At 41.7% G+C, this 20374-nt stretch overlaps 1 protein-coding gene across 1 annotated transcript in view; it reads right to left on the reverse strand.

The window, feature by feature from the left end:
- Positions 1 to 5407: 5407 nt before the first annotated feature.
- The window catches only part of SLC26A7 (solute carrier family 26 member 7), a 178562-nt gene continuing 163595 nt past the window's right edge, over positions 5408 to 20374 (reverse strand). The window contains exons 17-18 of the mRNA XM_033933334.1: positions 18008 to 18108; positions 5408 to 10074 (exon numbers count right to left, since the gene is read on the reverse strand). Of these exons, the coding sequence (XP_033789225.1) occupies positions 10039 to 10074; positions 18008 to 18108 (137 nt within the window). The 3' untranslated portion in view covers positions 5408 to 10038. The remainder of the gene's footprint in view (positions 10075 to 18007; positions 18109 to 20374) is intronic.

The following is a 20374-nucleotide window of genomic DNA, read 5'->3' on the forward strand; positions in this document are numbered from 1 at the left end:
TCAGCCTTAGTTCTTTAATTTACATCCTTAGTTCATTTACCGGCCTTAGTTACATAGAAAAATAGAAACATGATGGCAGATAAAGGCCAAATGGCCCATCTAGTCTGCCCATCCACAGTAACCATTATCTCTTTCTCTCTCTCAGAGATCCCATGTACCTATCCCAGGCCCTTTTGAATTGCAGAGACTGTCTCCACCACCTCTTCTGGGAGACTGTTCCATGCATCTACCACCCTTTCTGTAAAAAAGTATTTCCTTAGATTACTCCTGAGCCTATCACTTCGTAACTTCATCCTAGGCCCTCTCATTGCGGAGTTTCCTTTGAAATGAAAGAGTCTCGACTCATGTGCATTTACATTACATCTCTATCATATCTCCCCTCGCCCACCTTTCCTCCAAAGTATACAGATTGAGATCTTTAAGTCTTTCCCCATATGCCTTATGATGAAGACCACACACCATTTTAGTAGCCTTCCTCTGGACCGACTCCATCCTTTTTATATCTTTTTGAAGGTGCGGACTCCCGAATTGTACACAATATTCTAAATGAGATAATTTCAAGGTTGTCAGAAATCTGGAACCAGTCTGAAATCTCCCTTTTTCAAAATTGGTCACAGCATTGTAAAACTGTATGGAAAGACTGATCACTTATATAATTTCTAGTTCCCCTTTTTTAATCCAACCTAATAGTGAGCCAGAACCAGTGGTTTTCCATCTCATAATTTCATCTTGAATGAATCCTAGACTAGAAACTGTTGGTATATAGAATTGCAATATTGTGTTTGATAATGGAAATCATCATTATTGTTGTTGTAAGTTCAGATCTAGGAAGAACATCCTGATATGCAAGAAAAATGATGGTAAAAAAAAAATGAAGGTATAAAACGTACCTTATAAAGCAGGGCAATTTTCTATCTTTGATACAAAGGTTGTGCCTATATTGAACTGCTTTATCTGTTCTCAGGTTTCCTCTTTGTTTCTCCCTTTATGTTCAATATTACTACTAGCCTTTCAAGGGAAAATTCAATCCATAGGAAACATAAAATTGTAATGTACAAACTGACCACAAGATGGCACGATTTCTTCATTTTGTTCAACAAGTTCATTTAGTTTTATTGAGTAACTAAATTTCAAAACTGCCAGTCCTAGTAGCATGCATTTTTATAATAGATTTCTAACTGATGCTTTAGTTGAGAGTATAATTCAAAAAAGAAAAAGGAGACAGTCGTAAAAATGTCAAAGAAATCAAAAAACGTTCTGTTGTTAGTTTACCAGAAAAACTCATTCACACTCAATCATTAATCAGCAGACAGCAAATCAAAATAATAATAAAAGATATCAAAAAATGGAGAAAAACGGGCCTCATCCACGAGTGACCGGGACTCAACAGTACCCCAAGCTGCTCGTATCATCACTGGTCCGAAAAAAACTCTGTATATATATGTTCTCAGTTTCCTAATTCATGTACTTTATAGACTCTATTCAATCGCATTCTGGAGATTCCCTCCAACTTGCTAATGTAAGACATCAACAAGTAGTGGCATGGAATGTTGCTACTCCTTGGGTTTTGGTCAGGTACTAGGGACCTGGAGTGGCCACCTTGAGAATGGACTACTGGGCTTGATGGACCATTGGTTTGACTCAGTAAGGCTATTCTTTTTTTTATTTTTATTATATTATTCACAAGTAATACAACTTGTTAAAGCAATAGAGTCATAATCCATTATGTAAAAAAGGCCAAAATAAGAAATATTCACATTATTGTTAGAAACAAAACCAATTCTTGATGGTTATAACTCTTTCATAGACCTCAAATTAGGAGAACGATCCAGTTACAGGGAGATAATCAAAGAAAAATTACAAATTATAAATTATAAATTAAGAAAAAGGCTTAATATGTCTACCCCCCCCCCCCCCCCCGGATTTTATTTTTTAGAGCTAGACTCTCCACCTCTGATTAACCCCTTAAGGTCCAAAAAGGATCTTAGATGATCAGGTGCATAAAAAACATATTTTAAACCCATGTATTTAATTATGCATTTACAAGGATAAGCTAAAGTAAAAGTAGCCCCCAACTTCTTTGTGTCTTTTCGCATTACTAAAAAAAGCTTACACCTTTCTTGTGTTGGTTTTGTAACATCATGGTGTAGCCATATACGTTGACCACAGAAAGGTGTACCTATTTTTTTAAAGAATAACCTCATGATTGAATTGAGATCTTGCTCAAATATAAAGTTTACAATTAATGTAGCTCTGTCCTTTACATCCGTGAAAGAATCTTCCAAAACTGCTTTTAAATTTTGTAAATCAATATCAACTGGTAAATTTCCATAAAGTGATACATTTTCAGAAATGAGTACTTCTTCCAAGCCAGTATTTCTTTTTGGTGTTGATAAGTAATAAGCCTTGTTTATAGGTGGCAATTTATCTGGTGGAGAAGACAAATTCTCCACCAGAAATTTTTTAAAGATGTCAATCAGTAGCATAGATGGAATTTTTGGACAATTCAGTACTCTTAAATTAAGACGTCAATTGTAATTTTCAATCATTTCTATCTTGCGTGAAAGAGTAGTCTGGTCTCTAATTATACTAGTAATGGCATTTTTCAAAGGAATAGTCTCAGAGTCTACCTTCTCTAAGCATTCTTGTTTCACTTTTTCAATATTTGAAGTAAAAGAGTCTACTTTAGTTACCAGTACTTGAACATCTGAAGCTGTCTTCTCCACCTTCTCTTCCATTCTCCTTATGGCCTCCAGTAGGATATCCAGGGTGTTAGCAGGAGTTCTTCCTGAGGCTTCAACTCCCTCAGAGTTCTTACTCCCCTGCTCTCCAGCCGAGAGTGTAGCTCCACCCGCTGCCTGCTCCGGAGCAACTCCTTCCTCCCCTCCAGAGAACGAGTCATTGCTCTGCTCGCCCGCTGGACAGAGCGGTGCAGAGCTCGTTGGCGGTGACAAGAATGTCTTCAAATCCAAGGACTCGAGTGCTCCCTCACTCGAAGCCACCGCGGAGGTCTGCCGCCAGTGGGAAGTCCAAGGGTCAGCGGCGTTCCGTGGCTCTAAGAAACGCTGAAATGTTTGCTGCATTGGTGAAAAGGTAAGGGCCCCCGGTTGAGATAATAATAATTTATTGTTTATATACCGCCAAAGCCAAAGTAGTTCGAGGCGGTTTACAATAAAGAAGAGCTGGACATACAGCGAAAAAACAATGAAGTCTTTGAGTACATGAATATTTGTACAGAGTAAGGTAACATTGTAGGAGTGGGGTTTACAATAAAAAGTAAGTCGAGGCGATTTACAATAGGAAGAGCGGTCATACAGTGTGGGATAAGCAGTGAAGACTTTAGGAATTCTTGGTCACAAATCGGTTGAACAGGTTGGTTTTAATTAGTTTTCTGAAGTTGAGGTAGGATGAGGAGTGCATGATGATGATGCTTAGCCAGTCATTCTGTAGACTTGCTTGGAAGGCAAGCGTTCTGTCAAGGAATCTTTTGTATCGGCAGGTTTTTATTGTAGGGTGGCTAAACATGCGTATTCTGCGTGTAGGCCTGGTGGAGCAGTCTAGTTTAAAGTGGGAGACCAGGTACAGAGGGGCCAAACCGAGAATGGATTTGAAACAGAGACAGGCGAATTTGAACAATACTCTTGCCTCCAGGGGCAACCAGTGGAGTTTTTGGTAGTAGGGGGTTATGTGATCCCATTTCTTTAAGCCGAAAATCAGTCGCACAGCTGAGTTTTGTATGATTCGGAGTCTTTGAATGGTTTTCTTGAGAGACCCCAGATAAATAATATTGCAATAGTTGAGTAGGTTTAAGATGGAGGATTGCACTAGTAAGCAGAATGATGTTGTGTCGAAGTACTTTCTGATGGTTCTTAGTTTCCATAGTGTCGAGAAGCCTTTTCTGATTAGTAGCTCTGAGTGCATATCTAGAGTGAGATAGTGGTCCAGATATCCTCACGGCCCCTTTCCTCTTAGTATGGGGCATAGTAAGAAGCAAAAAGCAGTAAATTTTGAAGTAAAAAGAGACAGCCGGGAGGCCATCCGCCATCTTGGATCGATCTCCAGACGTACCACGGTTTCTACAGTAAAGCTATTCTTTTCTCTTTGTTTCTCTCATTTCTTCTGCACAATTGTTGAAAAGTAAGCCTTTCCAACATGTAACAGTGTTTATTTATGCTATATTCCACTTATATAATATTTCCCCTCAAACTCTATCTAGTGTACCTGGGGCAATGTAAGGATTAAGTGACTTGCCCAGGGTTATAAGGAGCAGCAAGGGATTTGAACCCACAATCTCAGGGTTCTGAGGCTGTAGCTCTAACTACTGCGCCACACACTCGTGAGGTACAGTTGAAGTTCTTTTAATCTTTTATCATAGTTTGTGTTACATAAGATTTGTTCCCATTATATCCTCTACCATCCCATTTGATTAAAAAGCAAACACAAAAAAAACAAAGCATGAAGCCCAAGATGGTGAAGCACCAATGAGAAAGGCCATAAAAGTTTACCGTGATGAAATATGATATCCTACAAGAGATCAAGTTCAGTTTGAAGAGAAGAGGTATTTACTACTTGAAAAATTGATAACCCAGACTGAAAGGGATCATAGACAAAGGATAAAGGAGATTCAAGATGTGTGAGTAATACTGTACAACCTCAAGAGATTACCTTAAAACAGTATTTGGATTGCAGTAGTCATCAGTAGAGTTAGCTGGAACACCCCATAAAAATCTCTGGGGGCTCTTTTACCAGAGCTTAACATGTGCTTACGGAATTGGCATGGACTAAGGGCTCCTTTTACTGAGCTGCGTTAGGGCATTAACACATGGAATAGCGTGCGCTGAATTTCTGTGCACGCTAGACCTTAACGCCAACATTGAGCTAGTGTTAGTTCTAGCCACATAGCACGCGGTAATATCCTGCGTGCACTAAAAATGCCAGCACACCTTAGTAAAAGGAGCCCTAAATGCTAAGAACCCCATTTTACCTATGGGCTGCTTAGCATTTAGCCTTCACTAATTCTGTTAGCATGCACTAAGCATTAGTAAAAGGGTAGCTAAATATTTGTGGCAAAGTGGGAATTCTGTATGTGGTCTTTAAAGTGAAATCTCTTCAGCAAAGAGGAGAAAAATCTGTTGGCAGGGCCTGTGGGGTGAGATTGGGCAGATGGACAGCTCTGAGATAAGAACACATCCCTTAAATCTACAAGGAACACATTCAGATTATTCTCTGTGAACATGTGAATTCAGATTGCATTAAAATAAGCACATTCTTTCCATGTCTACTTTTTAATGCTCGTATGTAGTCATGCAATTATATAAAAGCCCTTTTCCACAAATAAAATAGGCTTTACCAGTAGAATGAAAGTATGAAATTACCCCTAGTGTGTGCAAAGATTTTCTACACAGACTGATAGATCAACATATTTATTAAACATGAAAATTTATCATTTTACATTATAAATACTGTACAAGGTAGCAAAATCTAGATTTCTCAAATGTTTAATTACAGAATAAAGAGAATATAACAATTAGAAGAAAATAAAAAAAAATTAAAGACTCCTAATTTAGTCACACATAATTCTATTATTACTAATTTTCCCATATGGCATGAGCATTAAATATTAATTTATCAGATCCAGAGGCACAGTAGTTTTACTGTTAATTTTTGTCAGGCTTCTTTTTTAATATGCTGTGAGCGCCATATTGTGAAACAGAAGCAAGTAAGAAGTTATGGTGAAAACCAAATAAACCCAATCCTGACGCAGATAGCGAAGCATGCATGTCAGCATAGGGTTTGGCAATGAGCCGATAATAGGCAGTTTAAGATAAGTGCATATTTAAAAAATTAAAAAATGATGTAATAAAATTGAAGCCAATGAGGAAGCTTGCGGCTACATGAAAGTTCTTATTGGGTGAAGCATTTCCCGTAAGAGAGATGCTTCTCAGGGCTTAAAAGATTGAAATAAATATACATGCCAAAGAGTTAAATATTTAGTGAATAAGCCAGACACAGTGTATGAAAAATATATATGAGTAAAATTATGACTGGCAAGATTTGACAATTTGATTATAGCTATATATATTTTGCTGCCAGTCAATAAATCATTTCACCCACGCTAAAGTGAAATAAAATGATGCATAGCCTCCAGGGTTAATGCAAATGACAAGTTACAAAAAAGTGCAAATGTAATTTAGCCTTTCTTCTGAAAATGAAATATCAAAGAATATTCTCCGATGAATGTGAGAGGGACAGAAAACAAGGTTCCTTCAATATGACAAAAATAGAAATAGGGTTTGAAAATGCAGTTACTTATTTTGTATACAGTAGATGCAGTTTGACATAGGCTTGAGGTAGAGGGGCTATCTCCTCCTAAATTCTCAGACAGGATAATACAGTATATAATGATTTATTTATCAGTCATTTCCCTATATCATATGATTTTTAGATCATTGGTTATAGCAAAATAAATCAATTCACACACAATGGATCCAACAATATAAACTGACTAATATTCTTTTTTAATCCATTGAATTAGTACCATAGAGCTAGATACTTGTTCTTATATCCAAATAGTTGCATCAGGGTTTATTCATGTTAAGAACAGCTTTCTTTTTTAATTCAAACTTCCAGCCTTTCCCCCCGTCCCCCTCCTCCTCCTCCCCACTTCTCTCCTGCTGTTCGCAACTCTACGATCAATTGATATGTAATCTCTGTAACTACTCTCTCCTTGCTGTTTGCAACGCTATGATCAACTTGATATGTAACCACTTGTAATCTCTGTCTAACTAATGTGAACCACCTAGAACTCTTCGGGGTATGGCGGTATACAAAAATAAAGTTATTATTATTATTATTATTATTGAATTAAAAAAGAAACCGTTCTTAGCATGAATAAACCCTGAAGCAGCGGGATGAAAGATTGAACCGCAAAACGCTGGCCGCATTGGTGAAGATAGAGGCGGCTAACGCTAAGAAGTTTGGAGACTGCACAAAAGTTTGGAAGCACTTTTAATTTACCAATGTGAATACAACGTTCCTGATAAGTATAACTATTTCAACATTTTTTTTACTTCAACAGTTTTTCTCGTATATCAAGTGCCACAAAATCCAGTATTAGATATTATGGAGAAACAAGTGACTATTTAAAGGAATTTTGATACAAGCTTCTAACGAATGTGATTTGATTGTTTGACTCTCCTGATAATAAGTCTAAAGAGAAAACAGAAAGTAAAAAAGAATAATATATGAAAAAAAAGATAATAGGTGAGATGATGGTTTTGGCCGATGATTAAAATCAGGAGCGAAAACAGATTTGGATACTAACACCGGATGGTATATATGCTCCAGATCTGATGCTTTTTTCCACCTTAGAACAGGACAGATAAACTGGTATAAGAACAACCATTTGAATATAAGAACAACTATCTGGTTCTATGGTATTAATTCAATGGATTAAAAAAGAATATTAGATCATTGGTTGTTATACATTATATAATGTAATCTGGATATTCATGATAAAGATGTTTGAAGATATGAAAATACATTTCAGACTAGATTCAGGAAATGGCACCCAAATTTGAGCACTGAAAAAAAAATGCACCCTGAGCTCTATTCTATAAACAGCACTCTGAGTTGAGCATCATTTATAGAATAGCACATAATGCTGGGATCCCAGATGTGAAGATTTACACCAACTGAAGCCTGGTGTAAATCCTCACAGATAAGTTAGGCGCAGATCCCTTGAATTCTATAACACCGTGTGCACCTTTAGAAAATGCCCCTGACCCACCCATGCCCCTTCTATGACCACGCCCCTTTTCAGCTGCACACTAAAAGATTTGCACGAGATTACTACCTTAGATAACTTTAAGTCTAGCTTAAAAACTATGCTTTTCAAAGATGCTTTTGCAGTATAACCATCCTTTTAAGGATGTTTTAAACTCTTCAGTATCCAGTATTGGGTTTTAATTTTCAGTTTCCCCACCCTTTTGTTTTTTCCTACTTTTGTTCTTTCCTGTCATTGATTGTAATTCTTCCCTTTCCTCAGGTGCCAGTTTCTTTCGTTCTGGTTAGCCACGTCAGTCAAGAAAGTTTGTCTCTTGATGTTTCTTTGATGTAAAGGTATTTGATGTTTATTTGTTCCCTGTATTTAAATTTTTTTATGTAAAGCTGCTTTGATTACAGATAAGGCGGGATAACAAACTTTAATAAACTTGAAACAAACTTGAAACGTGTAAGATGCATGCACAAATCCTAATAGGAGCCAATTAATTGCAAAATTGGTTGTTAGTGCCCGATTATTGCTAGTTATCAGCTTGTTACTCAATTGCAAGTGCAAATTGGATACGTGCTCAAATTTGCATGCACAATTTTGGGTGCCATATCTAGAACCAGAAGTTTTGTGATAGGGGTTGCTTTGCACTTATCTAGTTCGGTTATATTAACTTGATTTGCATTTAAATTACCATATAGGCAGTGTATGCACATTTCTTGTGGATACCTTGAAAACCAGACTGGCTTGGGTTCAGGACTTGCATAATACTAACATAGACCCCACGCATATGTACAAATATGTGAATTATATGCTGGTATTCCACCTAAACATTGTTCTGTATATATGCACCTATCTTGCGTAGTACAAGCATATATTTGTAAAGGGGGTGTACACTTGGGTGGATCATGGGAGGGTGATAGTCTTAAATGTGTACTTTGTAAAATGTGAAAATTGTAAGTTATGCCCAATGCTGCCACATCTAATAGCTTACACTTATACACAGTTCTATGGCTGGTGTAAGTGCCAGCCCTTATATGTTAGGCACAACAGTACCAGGCTGTATTGGTATTCTATAATGGAACCTAGGCATGCAGCTTCGTAAAAGGAGCCCCAAGTCTTTTCCCATGGAAACAGAATGAGAGATGACCCTTAGTAAATCGTGTCCAAAACTTTTATGCGGAGTGGGTAACAAATCTGCAATCTAGGCTAAGAGTTTTGGCACAGTAAGGAGCATTGTTATCAAGGTGGGCTACCATTAAGATGTTAGTTTACCACTAACTCATGTTGTTTTAGCACAGGTCCCAGGGCAAGAATGTTCTCGGTAATGGTCCCAATGTGGTGGAATGCCCTACCGAAGGAATTAAAGTTAGGAAAGAACACCAAAAAATTCAGGGCTGCAATTTGTGTTTTTTATTTGGATGTTCTATTGTACTCCGCATAGAATTGCAGAATATGCGGAATAAAATTTTTTATTAATAAATTGTTTTAACAGCATGGTTTCTACTTTAAAAGCATTCTTTAAAACCATTGAGCAGGGCTTAATTTATAGACAAAAGGGAAGTGGAACTGTGGAGCTGAGTGAGAGAATTGCCAGGCGCAACACGAGAAAAGGGGTAGGATTGGGGAGCAGAGAGACCATTGCTCCTCTGCACCAGGCTCACTCCTTCTCCTGTTTTTTTCTGCAGGCTGCTGGACTAAAATACCCCTGCTGCTCTGGCATCTGAAAAGCAGTGGCAGAACAGTGCCTTCCTAACTAGGAAACCTGGATATAACAGATTAAGTGAAAATTAAAAATAACAAATCAGATGCTCCGATGCAAATACATCTTTTCACCTTGCTCAATAGACTGAGTTATGTTGTATTTCCCTCTGGTACCATATTTGGTAACAATGGCTCATGTATGAGCAATTTTACAATGTCAAGAAAATCCCAATTCAAGATATTCTCCATTACAACAATAATAATAATAATAATAATAATAACCACCTCAGACCATGGCAATAGCGGTAATGCAGCTCACCCTGGGAAGAAACTCAAAATAGGTGAGACTTAGGATCACAATCCCGGAATGGCAATCTTCATGGAGCACATTCATAGCACAAACAGCACATAAAAGGGGAATATAGTTTCCCCACTTGTTTTCAACAGTACTGAAGGTCAAACTAAAGCTGTCAGTGCATTTGTTCTTGAACTTATCAATCTTTTATCTGCAGAAGCAGCAAGAAGCGTTCACTCTGACGATGTCCGCACAGTGAATGCTGATATCAGACTTCACTCTGATCACTGAGCTTGCTGCAGGCCTGAAATGAAATAAATGTGAAAATCGTACCATTCATTATATAGTGTACACATTATTTAGACAGCTTCCGCCAGCAGCAACCCGAGTTTTTATTATGAAAAGCACAAGCAGATTAAGCTATGAAAGCCATACAAAATTAGATTCATTTTTGTCAACAGTGGTAACACTACCATCAGGTGCCAAGCACTGTAAGTGGTTTAAAGTTATAAACTGCTTATAGTTTAATGATAGAAGTTGGCAGACAAACGCATCAATGTGGGTGTAACTACACATTATAAAAATAGATGGATTTCTTGGTCATCATTAATATGAATTTTTAACTGAGTTCTGCTCCATCTCCTATAGCAAATATTCAACAAATCTTGATACTCAGCAGCTATTTGTCTCCTGCAGCCCCAAACATCTGGAAGTAACTTGGGTAAATTCTATATATGTATGTTACCAGATTTTATGTCCCTAGGCCCTAGACACGTCCCTAGGCCCGCCCAGCTCCATGCATCGCCACCCTGTTACACCCCAGCTCTGCCCCCTGACCCACCCCCGCTGCCTGTTTGTTGGGCAAGAAGGCATCCATGCATGTGCGTATGTGACGTGATGACATCAACTTGGGTAAATTCTATATATATAGGGTTACCAGATTTTACATCAGTAAAATCCGGACTCCTAGACCCGCCCCCCCAGGCCCGCTCATTTCTACCCATCCCCGCCCTGTTACACCCCAGCTCCACCCCCAGACCCACCCCCCCCCCCCCCCCCCCGATGCCTGTTTGTTGGGCATGAAGGCATCCACACATGCATGGATGAGACGCAATGACATGTGCATCCGTGCATATGCAGGATGCCACCGTGTTGCATTCGCGGATGCCCCCTCCAGACGCAATTTCTTTTAAAAACTGGCCAAAGTGCGGGTTTTGAAAAGCTATCGGAACCCCTGGACATGTCCTCAAAAGGAGGACATGTCCGGGGAAATCCAGACGTCTGGTAACCCTATATATATGCCGCCTAAAAAATCAGTGCTGAAAAAAAGTACTATTCTATTGTATAAACCATACTTAAAGTTAGGCACAATTTATAGAATAATACTTATGCCCAGAAACCTCACCTAACTTTAGGCATGACTATTTGCACCAACAAAAACATGGCACAAATGCTCATGCCCAAATTTAGGCACAGATTCTCTTATTGTATAGCTACACAAGAAACTTAAAAGAACACCCTCAATCTGCCGATGACGTGCCCATTTCCTCACCCCCTTTTTTAAATTCACATGTACAATTTATGCACAAAACTAATTACAGTAGCATCAATAATTACTTATTAAAAAGACCATTTTTGGTGTTAATTAGCTTGTTATTCAATTAAATTGCATGTGTAAATCGGGTACATTTGGGTGTGCAATTTTCAGCACTTTCTATAGAATTAAAGGGTCAGTGTACATGGTTTGTGAGCCACATGGATAGCAAAAATAGGATCATTGCAAACAGCAAATGTGCACTGTGCGACACATTCCCAACAGCTCATGTTGCACGCCCACTCCACCCACTTTGCTAACATCAGCAAAGGAAGCTAATGAACAGGTGTCATTTCAGTTCCTGGCTTCCTCTGCACTCTCATTGGCTGCACATAGCTAGCTACAGCCCTGGTGTTTCAATGTGACAAAAAGTAAATTTCAGTATGAATATAGGGATGTGATGTGATAGGAATGACTGACTTCTGACAAAAACCACAGAAGATAAGAGCTGGGAACATCTGGAAGGAGTAGAAATGCAGTGTGCAAAACTGAAATGAGTTATTATAAGGGCAACAGACCTTTTTGTGAGGCAAGTAAGTAAAAGTAAGAGGGAAAAAAGGCCACTTTGGTTCTCAAAAGTAGTAGCTGAGAAGGTAAGGAAGAAGTTAGCTTTCATAAGCTACAAAAGATTGCAGAAAGAGGAAGACAGGCAAAAATATCTGGAAAAGTTAAGAGAGGCTGGTCGAATAGTCAGGAAAGCAATTGATACAAATGGAAGAAAAATAGCTGACATGGTAAAACAGGGAGACAAAGACATTTTTTAGATATATCAGTGATAGGAATAAGAGCACAAGTGGCATTGTGAGAATCAAAGGTGAAGGGAAAAAATATGTAGAAGCTGATAGAAAAGGCCAAATTGCTTAACAAATATTTCTGTTCTGTGTTCATGGCTGAAGCACCAATAGCGGGACTGAAGATGACAAATGCGAATAGAGATGGAGAAGTGGTAGACCCTGTTCGATATTCAGAGGGTTGTGTTCATGAGGAGCTAGCTAAATTAAATATAGGCAAAGCGATGGGGTCAGATGGTGTTGAAGGAACTTAGGGAAGTTCTGATAGCTCCGCTGACTGACCTTTTCAATGAGTCTCTAGAGTCTGGAGTGGTACCGGAGGACTTGAGATGGGTGGATGTGGTCCTGCTCCACAAAAGTGGAAGTAAGGAAGAAGTAGAGAATTACAGACCAGTAAGTCTGACTTCTGTGGTAAGCAAATTAATGGAAACACTTTTAAAATAGAGAATGTTGAAGTTTCTGGAATCCTGTTTGATTACAGGACCCTAGGCAACATGGATTCACTAGAGGTAGGTCTTGAAAGACAAATCTGATCAATTTCTTTGACTGGGTGACCAGAGAATTGGATATAAAAAGTGCACTAGATGTGGTATACAGTGGTACCTTGGTTTAAGAGCATAATTCATTCCAGAAGCATGCTCTTAAACCAAAACACTCGTATATCAAAGCAAGTTTCCCCATAGGAAGTAAGGGAAACTGCTTTGATTGGTTCCACCTCCTCCCCCCCCCCCGAGGCTACAGGCGCTGCTCCATTCTCCCCCTCCCTTGAGGAATCTGACGCTGTTCCAAACCCCTCCCCATAATCCGGCTTCCCCCCCCTGTAAACCGGCATCCTCCCCCCACTCGTGTAGCCCCCCTCCACCACGATCCTACTTCCCACCCCCCGAGCACATCAATGGCACTTCCTTTACCCGACTTGGCACCCGTGCCGGTGCCCGAAGATCCTCCCTCTTCTGGCGCGGCCTGGGCTGGGCGGTGCGTCGGAGATCCTCCCTCTTCTGGTCTGGTCTGGGCTGGACTGGCTTTGAGCATTTGCGCATGCTCAAAGCCTTCTGGTCTCGCTCTCAATCTCGGAGAGAGCGAGACCAGAAGGTCTTGAGCATGCGCAAATGCTCAAAACCAGTCCAGCCCAGCCGAGACCAGGAGAGGTAGGATCTCCGACGCACCGCCCAGCCCAGGCCGCGCCAGAAGAGGGAGGATCTTCGGGCACCGGCACTGGTGCCAAGTCGGGTAAAGGAAGTGTCATTGACATGCTCGGGGGGGGGGGAAGTAGGATCGCGATGGAGGGGGGGCAACACGAACGGGGGGGATGCCGGATCTCTGGGGGGATGCCGGGTCGCGGGGGGGGGCGCTCGTACAGCGAGGCAAGCTCGGTTTACGAGGCACCAAGTTTGCAAATGTTTTGCTCGTCTTGCAAAACACTCGCAAACTGGTGCACTCGTAATCCGAGGTACCACTGTATTTAGATTTTAGCAAAGCCTTTGACAGTGTTCCACAGATGTCTAATAAATAAACTGAGTGCCCTCAGAATGGGCCCCAAAGTGACGGGCTGGGTCAGGACTAGTTGAGTGGAAGGTGACAGTGGTCAATGGAGATCACTCTGAGGAAAGGGATTTACCAGTGGTGTGCCTCAAGGTTCTGTTCTTGGGCCTGTTCTTTTTAACATTTTTATAAGCGATATTGCTGAAGGACTGTTGGGTAAGATTTGCCTCTTTTCAGATAATACCAAAATCTGCAATAGAGTAGACACCATGGATGGTGTGAATAACATGAAGAAAGACCTTGTGAAGCTTGAAGAATGATCTGAAAGTTGTCAGCTAAGAAATGCAAAGTCATGTATTTGGGCTGCAAAAACCCAAGCAAACAGTACAGAAGAGCGGGACTTGGGTATGATTGTATGTGATGATCTTAAGGTAGTCAAACAGGTTAAAAAGGTGACAGCGAAAGCTACAAGGATGCTAGGGTGCATAGGGAGAGGTATGGCCAGTAGGAAAAAGGAGATATTGATGCCCCTGTATAAGACTCTGGTGAGACCTCATTTAGAATATTGTGTGCAATTCTGGAGACCGCACCTTCAAAAAGATATAAAAAGTATGGAGTAATGGCAGGAGAGGGGAGATATGATAGAGACGTTTAAATACCTACGTGGCGTAAATGCACATGAGTCAAGTCTCTTTCATTTGAAAGGAATCTCTGAAATGAGAGGGCATATGATGAAGTTAAGAGGTGATATGCTCAGGAGTTAGCTAAGGAAATACTTTACAGAAAAGATGGTAGATGCATGGAACAATCTCCCAGAAGAGGTGGTGGAGACAAAGATTCAAGAGATCTTGGGATAGGCACATGGGATCTCTTAGAGATAATGGTTACTGCGGATGGGCAGACTGGATGAACTATTTGTCCTATATCTGCCATCTTGTTTCTATACTGGGACAGACTAAAGGACCATCAAATCCAGTGTCCTCTTTCCAACAATGGCCAACCCAGGGCATAAGTAACCTCTAAGTACATATACAGTGGTACCTCGGTTTACGAGTGCACCAGTTTGCGCATGTTTTGCAAGACGAGCAAAACATTTGCAAAATTGGTACCTCGTAAATCGAGCTTGCCTCGCTGTACGAGCTCCCCCCCCCCGCGATCCGGCATCCCCCCCCCAGCGATCCAGCATCCCCCCTCCCGCTCGCGTTGCCCCCTGTCCACCTCAATCCTACTTCCCCCCCCCGAGCACGTCAATGACACTTCCTTTACCCGACTTGGCACCAGTGCCGAGATCCTCCCTCTTCTGGCGTGGCCTGGGCTGGGCGGTGCGTCGGAGATCCTATCTCTTCTGGTCTGGGCTGGGCTGGACTGGCTTTTAGCATTTGCGCATTCTCAAAGCCTTCTGGCCTCGCTCTCTCCGAGATTGAGAGCGAGACCAGAAGGCTTTGAGCATGCGCAAATGCTCAAAGCCAGTTCAGCCCAGCCCAGACCAGAAGAGGGAGGATCTCCGACGCACCGCCCAGCCCAGGCTGCGCCAGAAGAGGGAGGATCTTCAGGCACTGGCACTGGTGCCAAGTCGGGTAAAGAAAGTGTCATTGACGTGCTCGGGGGGGGGGGGGGAAGTAGGATCACGGTGGAGGGGGGGTCAACGCGAGTGGTGGGAGGATGCCGGTTCACAGGGGGGGGGAAGCCGGATTGCGGGGAGGGGTTTGGAACAGCGTCGGGTTCCTCAAGGGGGGGAGAATGGAGCAGCGCCGGTAGCCTCGGGGGGGGAGAGGAGGTGGAACCAATCAAAGCAGTTTCCCTTACTTCCTATGGGGAAACTTGCTTTGATATACGAGTGTTTTGGTTTAAGAGCATGCTTCTGGAACGAATTATTCTCTTAAACCAAGGTACCACTGTACCTGCCCCTGTCCCAAATTCTCCACCCACCATTAATACCACATATGTATAAAACAACTTTAAATGATTTCTTCCAGAACAAAACACAGACAGACCTTCACCCAATACAGAACAATGGATTACAAATAAGACATAGAAATATGAATACCAAAACTGAACTGGAAACCCCAAAACATTAAAATCAGCACATTCAGTGGCATAATTGTGAGACGGGGCTGGGCTTCTCACTTTGAGCTTAGACCCCCCCCCCCAAAAAAAAAATAAAATAAAATGAACATCTCCCTTGCTGTAGCTGGTAGGGATCCCCAAGCCTCACCAGTTAATGACCACCTCCTCCCTCTCCTCAGATCCAGTGACCAGAACTCTCCATGTTCTGTAGTATTTCAGAGCTTCTGCAGCTGCCTCCCTACCCCTACGGCTTTCATGAATGCATGAAAGAAGTGGCAACTTGAGGATATGGCCACTAGCTGCGAAACTTGGAGATTTCTGGTTGGAAGACTGGAGGAGGAGGTCTTCAATAGGCAGGGCTTGGGGATCCCCACCAGCTCAAGTATTTATATTTTGCATGCAGATGGGGAGAAAATGTGGTGCTCCAGCCCCTCCCCCCTCCCTCCAAATTAGCTGTGTGGCTATGTCACTGAATAGAATACAAATATATTTGTGATACACATATCCCAAAGTTAACAAAATCAAAATAAAACACTTTTTTCTACCTTGTTGTATGAACATTTTGGTTTTCCATCGTCCTGGTCCCAGTTTCTCTTTTTACTTTTTGTCTATTTTCTACCATCTGCTGTCCATTTTTTTTTCTCCATTTCCTCATTATGCCTGTCTCCAACATATTGATTTTTCCATTTCAGCTTTCCTCCCTTTTTTCGCTTCTCCCTCTGCCCACTCAAATCTCACCCTCTTTCTTCTCCTTCTTTTTAAATTTTCAGTTACCTATCAATTTTCCATCTCTTCTCATTCTCTAGTTTTCCCATTTCACACCTTTCCCAGCCTCCTATTTCCTTCTATCTACTCTCCATTACCACATTTCTACCACTGTACTCAGTGTTCTCTTTCTCATCTTGTCATCCCCCTTTTGACCTCTTCCATGTGGTTCACCACTTCCAGAATCCCCTTCCCTCTCTCATCAGGTTATAGCTCCCTGTTCCTTTCTCTCCATCCTCTAGCATCTTTTTATCCCACCTTTCTTCCCTCCTATGGTTCCATCTTTCTCCCTATGGTCTAACATTTCTTTCTCTCTTTTCTGTTGTTCTTCTGTGCCTCCTAAATGCTGAACAATGGGAAGGAGGGAAAAAGAAGATGCTACATCTCTCTTTCCCTTTCACCCCAGAACTAACATTTCTTCCTCCCTATCCTCCTTCTATCCCTAGGTCCAATTTCTCTCCCTCGTCCCATATCGCTCCCTGCTTCCGCCAGGTCCACCATCTTTCCCTTTCCAACTTCCTTACCCTCATATTGTTTATCTCTCCCTCCCTTCTACAACATCACCAGGTCAACCATCTCTGCCTTTCTCTTCCCAACTGTCCTCCTTTCAAGTAGCTCTTTCCCCTTTCCTCCATAGCACCCCACATCCAACTTCTCTCCCTTTCTCTTCTCTCCCTCCAGACCACTGCCCACATCTCTCTTTCTCTAGTACCCTCTGTTTCTGGCCCTATAGTTCTTCCCCTTCACCCCCAGTCTGGCACTTCTTTGAAAACTATCCCCCATTCTACTTTAAAAAAAAAAATAAATAAAAACAATTGGTCCAGGGAGTTTCCTGGTCCAGCATGTCCTCCCCCTTCTAACCTGCTGGTCCGATGTCACATTCACCTTCGGTCTCATCCATTTTTGTTGCATGGAACTGCTAGCTGCTGCAGCAACTCTGAAGCACAGCCTGTGCCCTCCCTCCATGCTTTCTTTCTGCCGTGGTCCACTCCCAATGATGCAACTTCCTTTTTCCACCTGGGTGGACTGCAGCAGAAGGAAAGCATGGAGGAAGGCTGCAGGATGCGCTTCAGAATTGCTGCTGCAGCCGGCAGTTCCCTGCAACAAAAATGAATGAGAACAAAGGTGAAGGCGACAATCAACTGGTGCAGTTAGAAGGGGGAGGACATCTCGGCCAATGAGGGGCCCCCCAGAGCCTTGGGGCCCAGGGCAGCTGCCCTATTTGCCCCCCCACCCCCACCCCCTAATTCTAGCCCTGGCCATAAGAGACACAAATGTAGAAGGAGGAATGATATAAAATTAGTTAGTTGTGAAGAAAAGCTGTGTGGCATCACATGCCAAAAAAAGAACCACAGCTCTAAGTTTTGTGTCAATTGTATATTTTATTTACATTGAATGATAAGGTAAAACACTACAACATATCTACATTGATTGAACATGTTTTATATAAGCTAATGTACAACTAATCTTAGATTTTTGCAAGATAGACATTTCCTGCAAACAGAAGATTTGCCTTTACAGCCTGAAATTAGGCTTACCTTGCTTGAACTTATATCATCAAGTGCTGCAGAAACAGAGTCAAAGAAAACAGGATCTTCAGGTTTCAGGCCACTGTGCTGCAGTGCTCTGATTAAGGATGCTGGAATGAAAAAAAACAGAATAAAAATAAAATATTGTTTTGTTTACATTTTAACCATAGCATGATATCAACCATACAATCAAAGAAAGTACAGCAAATACAATAATTAATTTCAAGTACAAAAATTCAAAGCTCCATATACTTTCTAGTCCACATAGAAGGCAAATAGTCCAGTGGATGCGGCTTGCAAAACTGGGGCAGCCTATACAATTTTTAAAAAGCATCCCCCCCCCTCCCACCTCCCTCGCTGGACTCGCTGCTCCTCAAATCACAGCGGTGCAGGGCAGGAGAGATCTTTTCAATCTCCAGCCCGGCCCCGCGCTACTTCCTGCATGCCTTTGCCATCAGTTCTCACGGGACTCACAAGGCAAAGGCACATACGAGGCGGGGCTGGAGATCGAAAAGATCTCTCCTGCCCTGCACCGCCATGATATGAGGAGCAGCGAGGGAAGGGGAGGAAATGATTTTTTAAAATTGTATAGGTTGCCTCAGTTTTAGGCCGCCCCAGTTACTGGTAGATAAGATGCAGCTAATACAATGGGGTGGCTTATCTACCAGTTTTAAAACATGTATAGGCATTTTTTTGCATCCTATACACTGGGGCGGCCTATAGGCGGGGAAATACAGTATATAGTTCTAGGGAGCCAGTTAGTCTCAACTACTTTGCTTGTCTAAGGGTTGGTTACTTTGGGACTCTTGGTGATTAGCCTAAGATATAGTTGCTGCTTTGTGATGTCTTCTCAGGAAATTTATTAGTGTAACCATGTAGTTTGTAATGTTCCTTACATACAAATCCAGTGTTACCAATTATATTCATACAGTATATATTTTTCTGCAATCATTAGTGTATGTGTGTAACTAATGTAACGGCTTGCCATACTTCCAAGTATTTTTATTTTCTAATAAATAATATAATCACATTTGGCATTGTTTCTTTATAAGGCAGAAATTGTAGAATCAGAGGGACCAAGAGGTGCTTTCATATCCCTAGCCAAGAATTCAGGATAAGTGCTACAGGCTGCCTTTTAGGAGGGGAATCGCCTTCTCTCACATGCTAATTGTTATGACCATAAAGCAAAGAGAAAATCCAAAGAGGTCCCACAAAACAAGCAGTAGCAAAAAGAAGTGGGAAGCAACATGCAGATGAGTAGATAATCCCAATAAAACAACTCTTTTTTTTCTAAAATTTTCAACACTATGTTTTGGCAGACTATGTCACACCTCCTGATTTTGTTTAGGGTCCAGCATAAAGCTTTGAGATCAACACACAAGATTTTATACTTAGGAACTTCCCCTTATCTTTCCTTCCTGATTGTTCTGTACCAACCTGCTTGCCCATTTTTAATTAGCAGAACCAGGACGTGATGTCAGAAGGGAGTCAAGGCAGGTGGAAGCTGTTGCTCATGCCAGCAAACATTTCAAGAGGTGCAGGGGGAGGTGTTCAAGTGGCGAGGGGTGCATAGTGTGATGGGAAAGAGCAGGGAGCGCATAGCACAGTGACGCCAGGCATCACCGCCCCAGGTGCCAACCTCCCTGGCTACGCCACCGTTCCCTGTGCTCAGCCATTCCAAAGATCATCGTTCTGGCTTAAAAATCTAATTCACCAAGACATAGAAACATAGAAAGATGACGGCAGATAAGGGCTACAGCCCATCAAGTCTGCCCACACCATTGACCCACCCTTATAAGTCTACTGGCCCCCTTAACTCTACTGACCTGCTCTATTAAGTCAATATCCTAGCGACCCTATTCATTGGTATGACCCTCGCAGTGATCCCACATAGGTATCCCATTTATTCTTGAAGTCTGGGATACTGCGGGCCTCGATCACCTGTACTGGAAGCTTGTTCCAATGCTCTATCACTCGTTCCGTGAAGAAGTACTTCCTGACGTCTCCACGAAACTTCCCTTCCCTGAGTTTGAGCAGATGTCCTCTTGTGTTCGAGGGTCCTTTGAGAAGAAAGATATCATCTTCCACCTTGACCCGTCCCGTGATGTACTTAAATGTCTCAATCATGTCTCCCTTCTTCCTACGCTTCTCGAGAGTATAGAGCTGCAATTTGTTCAGTCTTTCTTCATACGAGAGATCTTTTAGCCCCGAGACCATCCTGGTGGCCATCCGCTGAACTGACTCAATTCTGAGCACATCTTTACGGTAATGTGGCCTCCAGAATTGCACACAGTATTCTAGATGAGGTCTCACCATGGCTCTGTACAATGGCATCATGACATAGAGCCAAACCATCTAAACATCTGTTGTTAATTT

This window comes from Geotrypetes seraphini, chromosome 2, assembly GCF_902459505.1.
Source record: "Geotrypetes seraphini chromosome 2, aGeoSer1.1, whole genome shotgun sequence".
Lineage (NCBI taxonomy): Eukaryota > Metazoa > Chordata > Amphibia > Gymnophiona > Dermophiidae > Geotrypetes > Geotrypetes seraphini.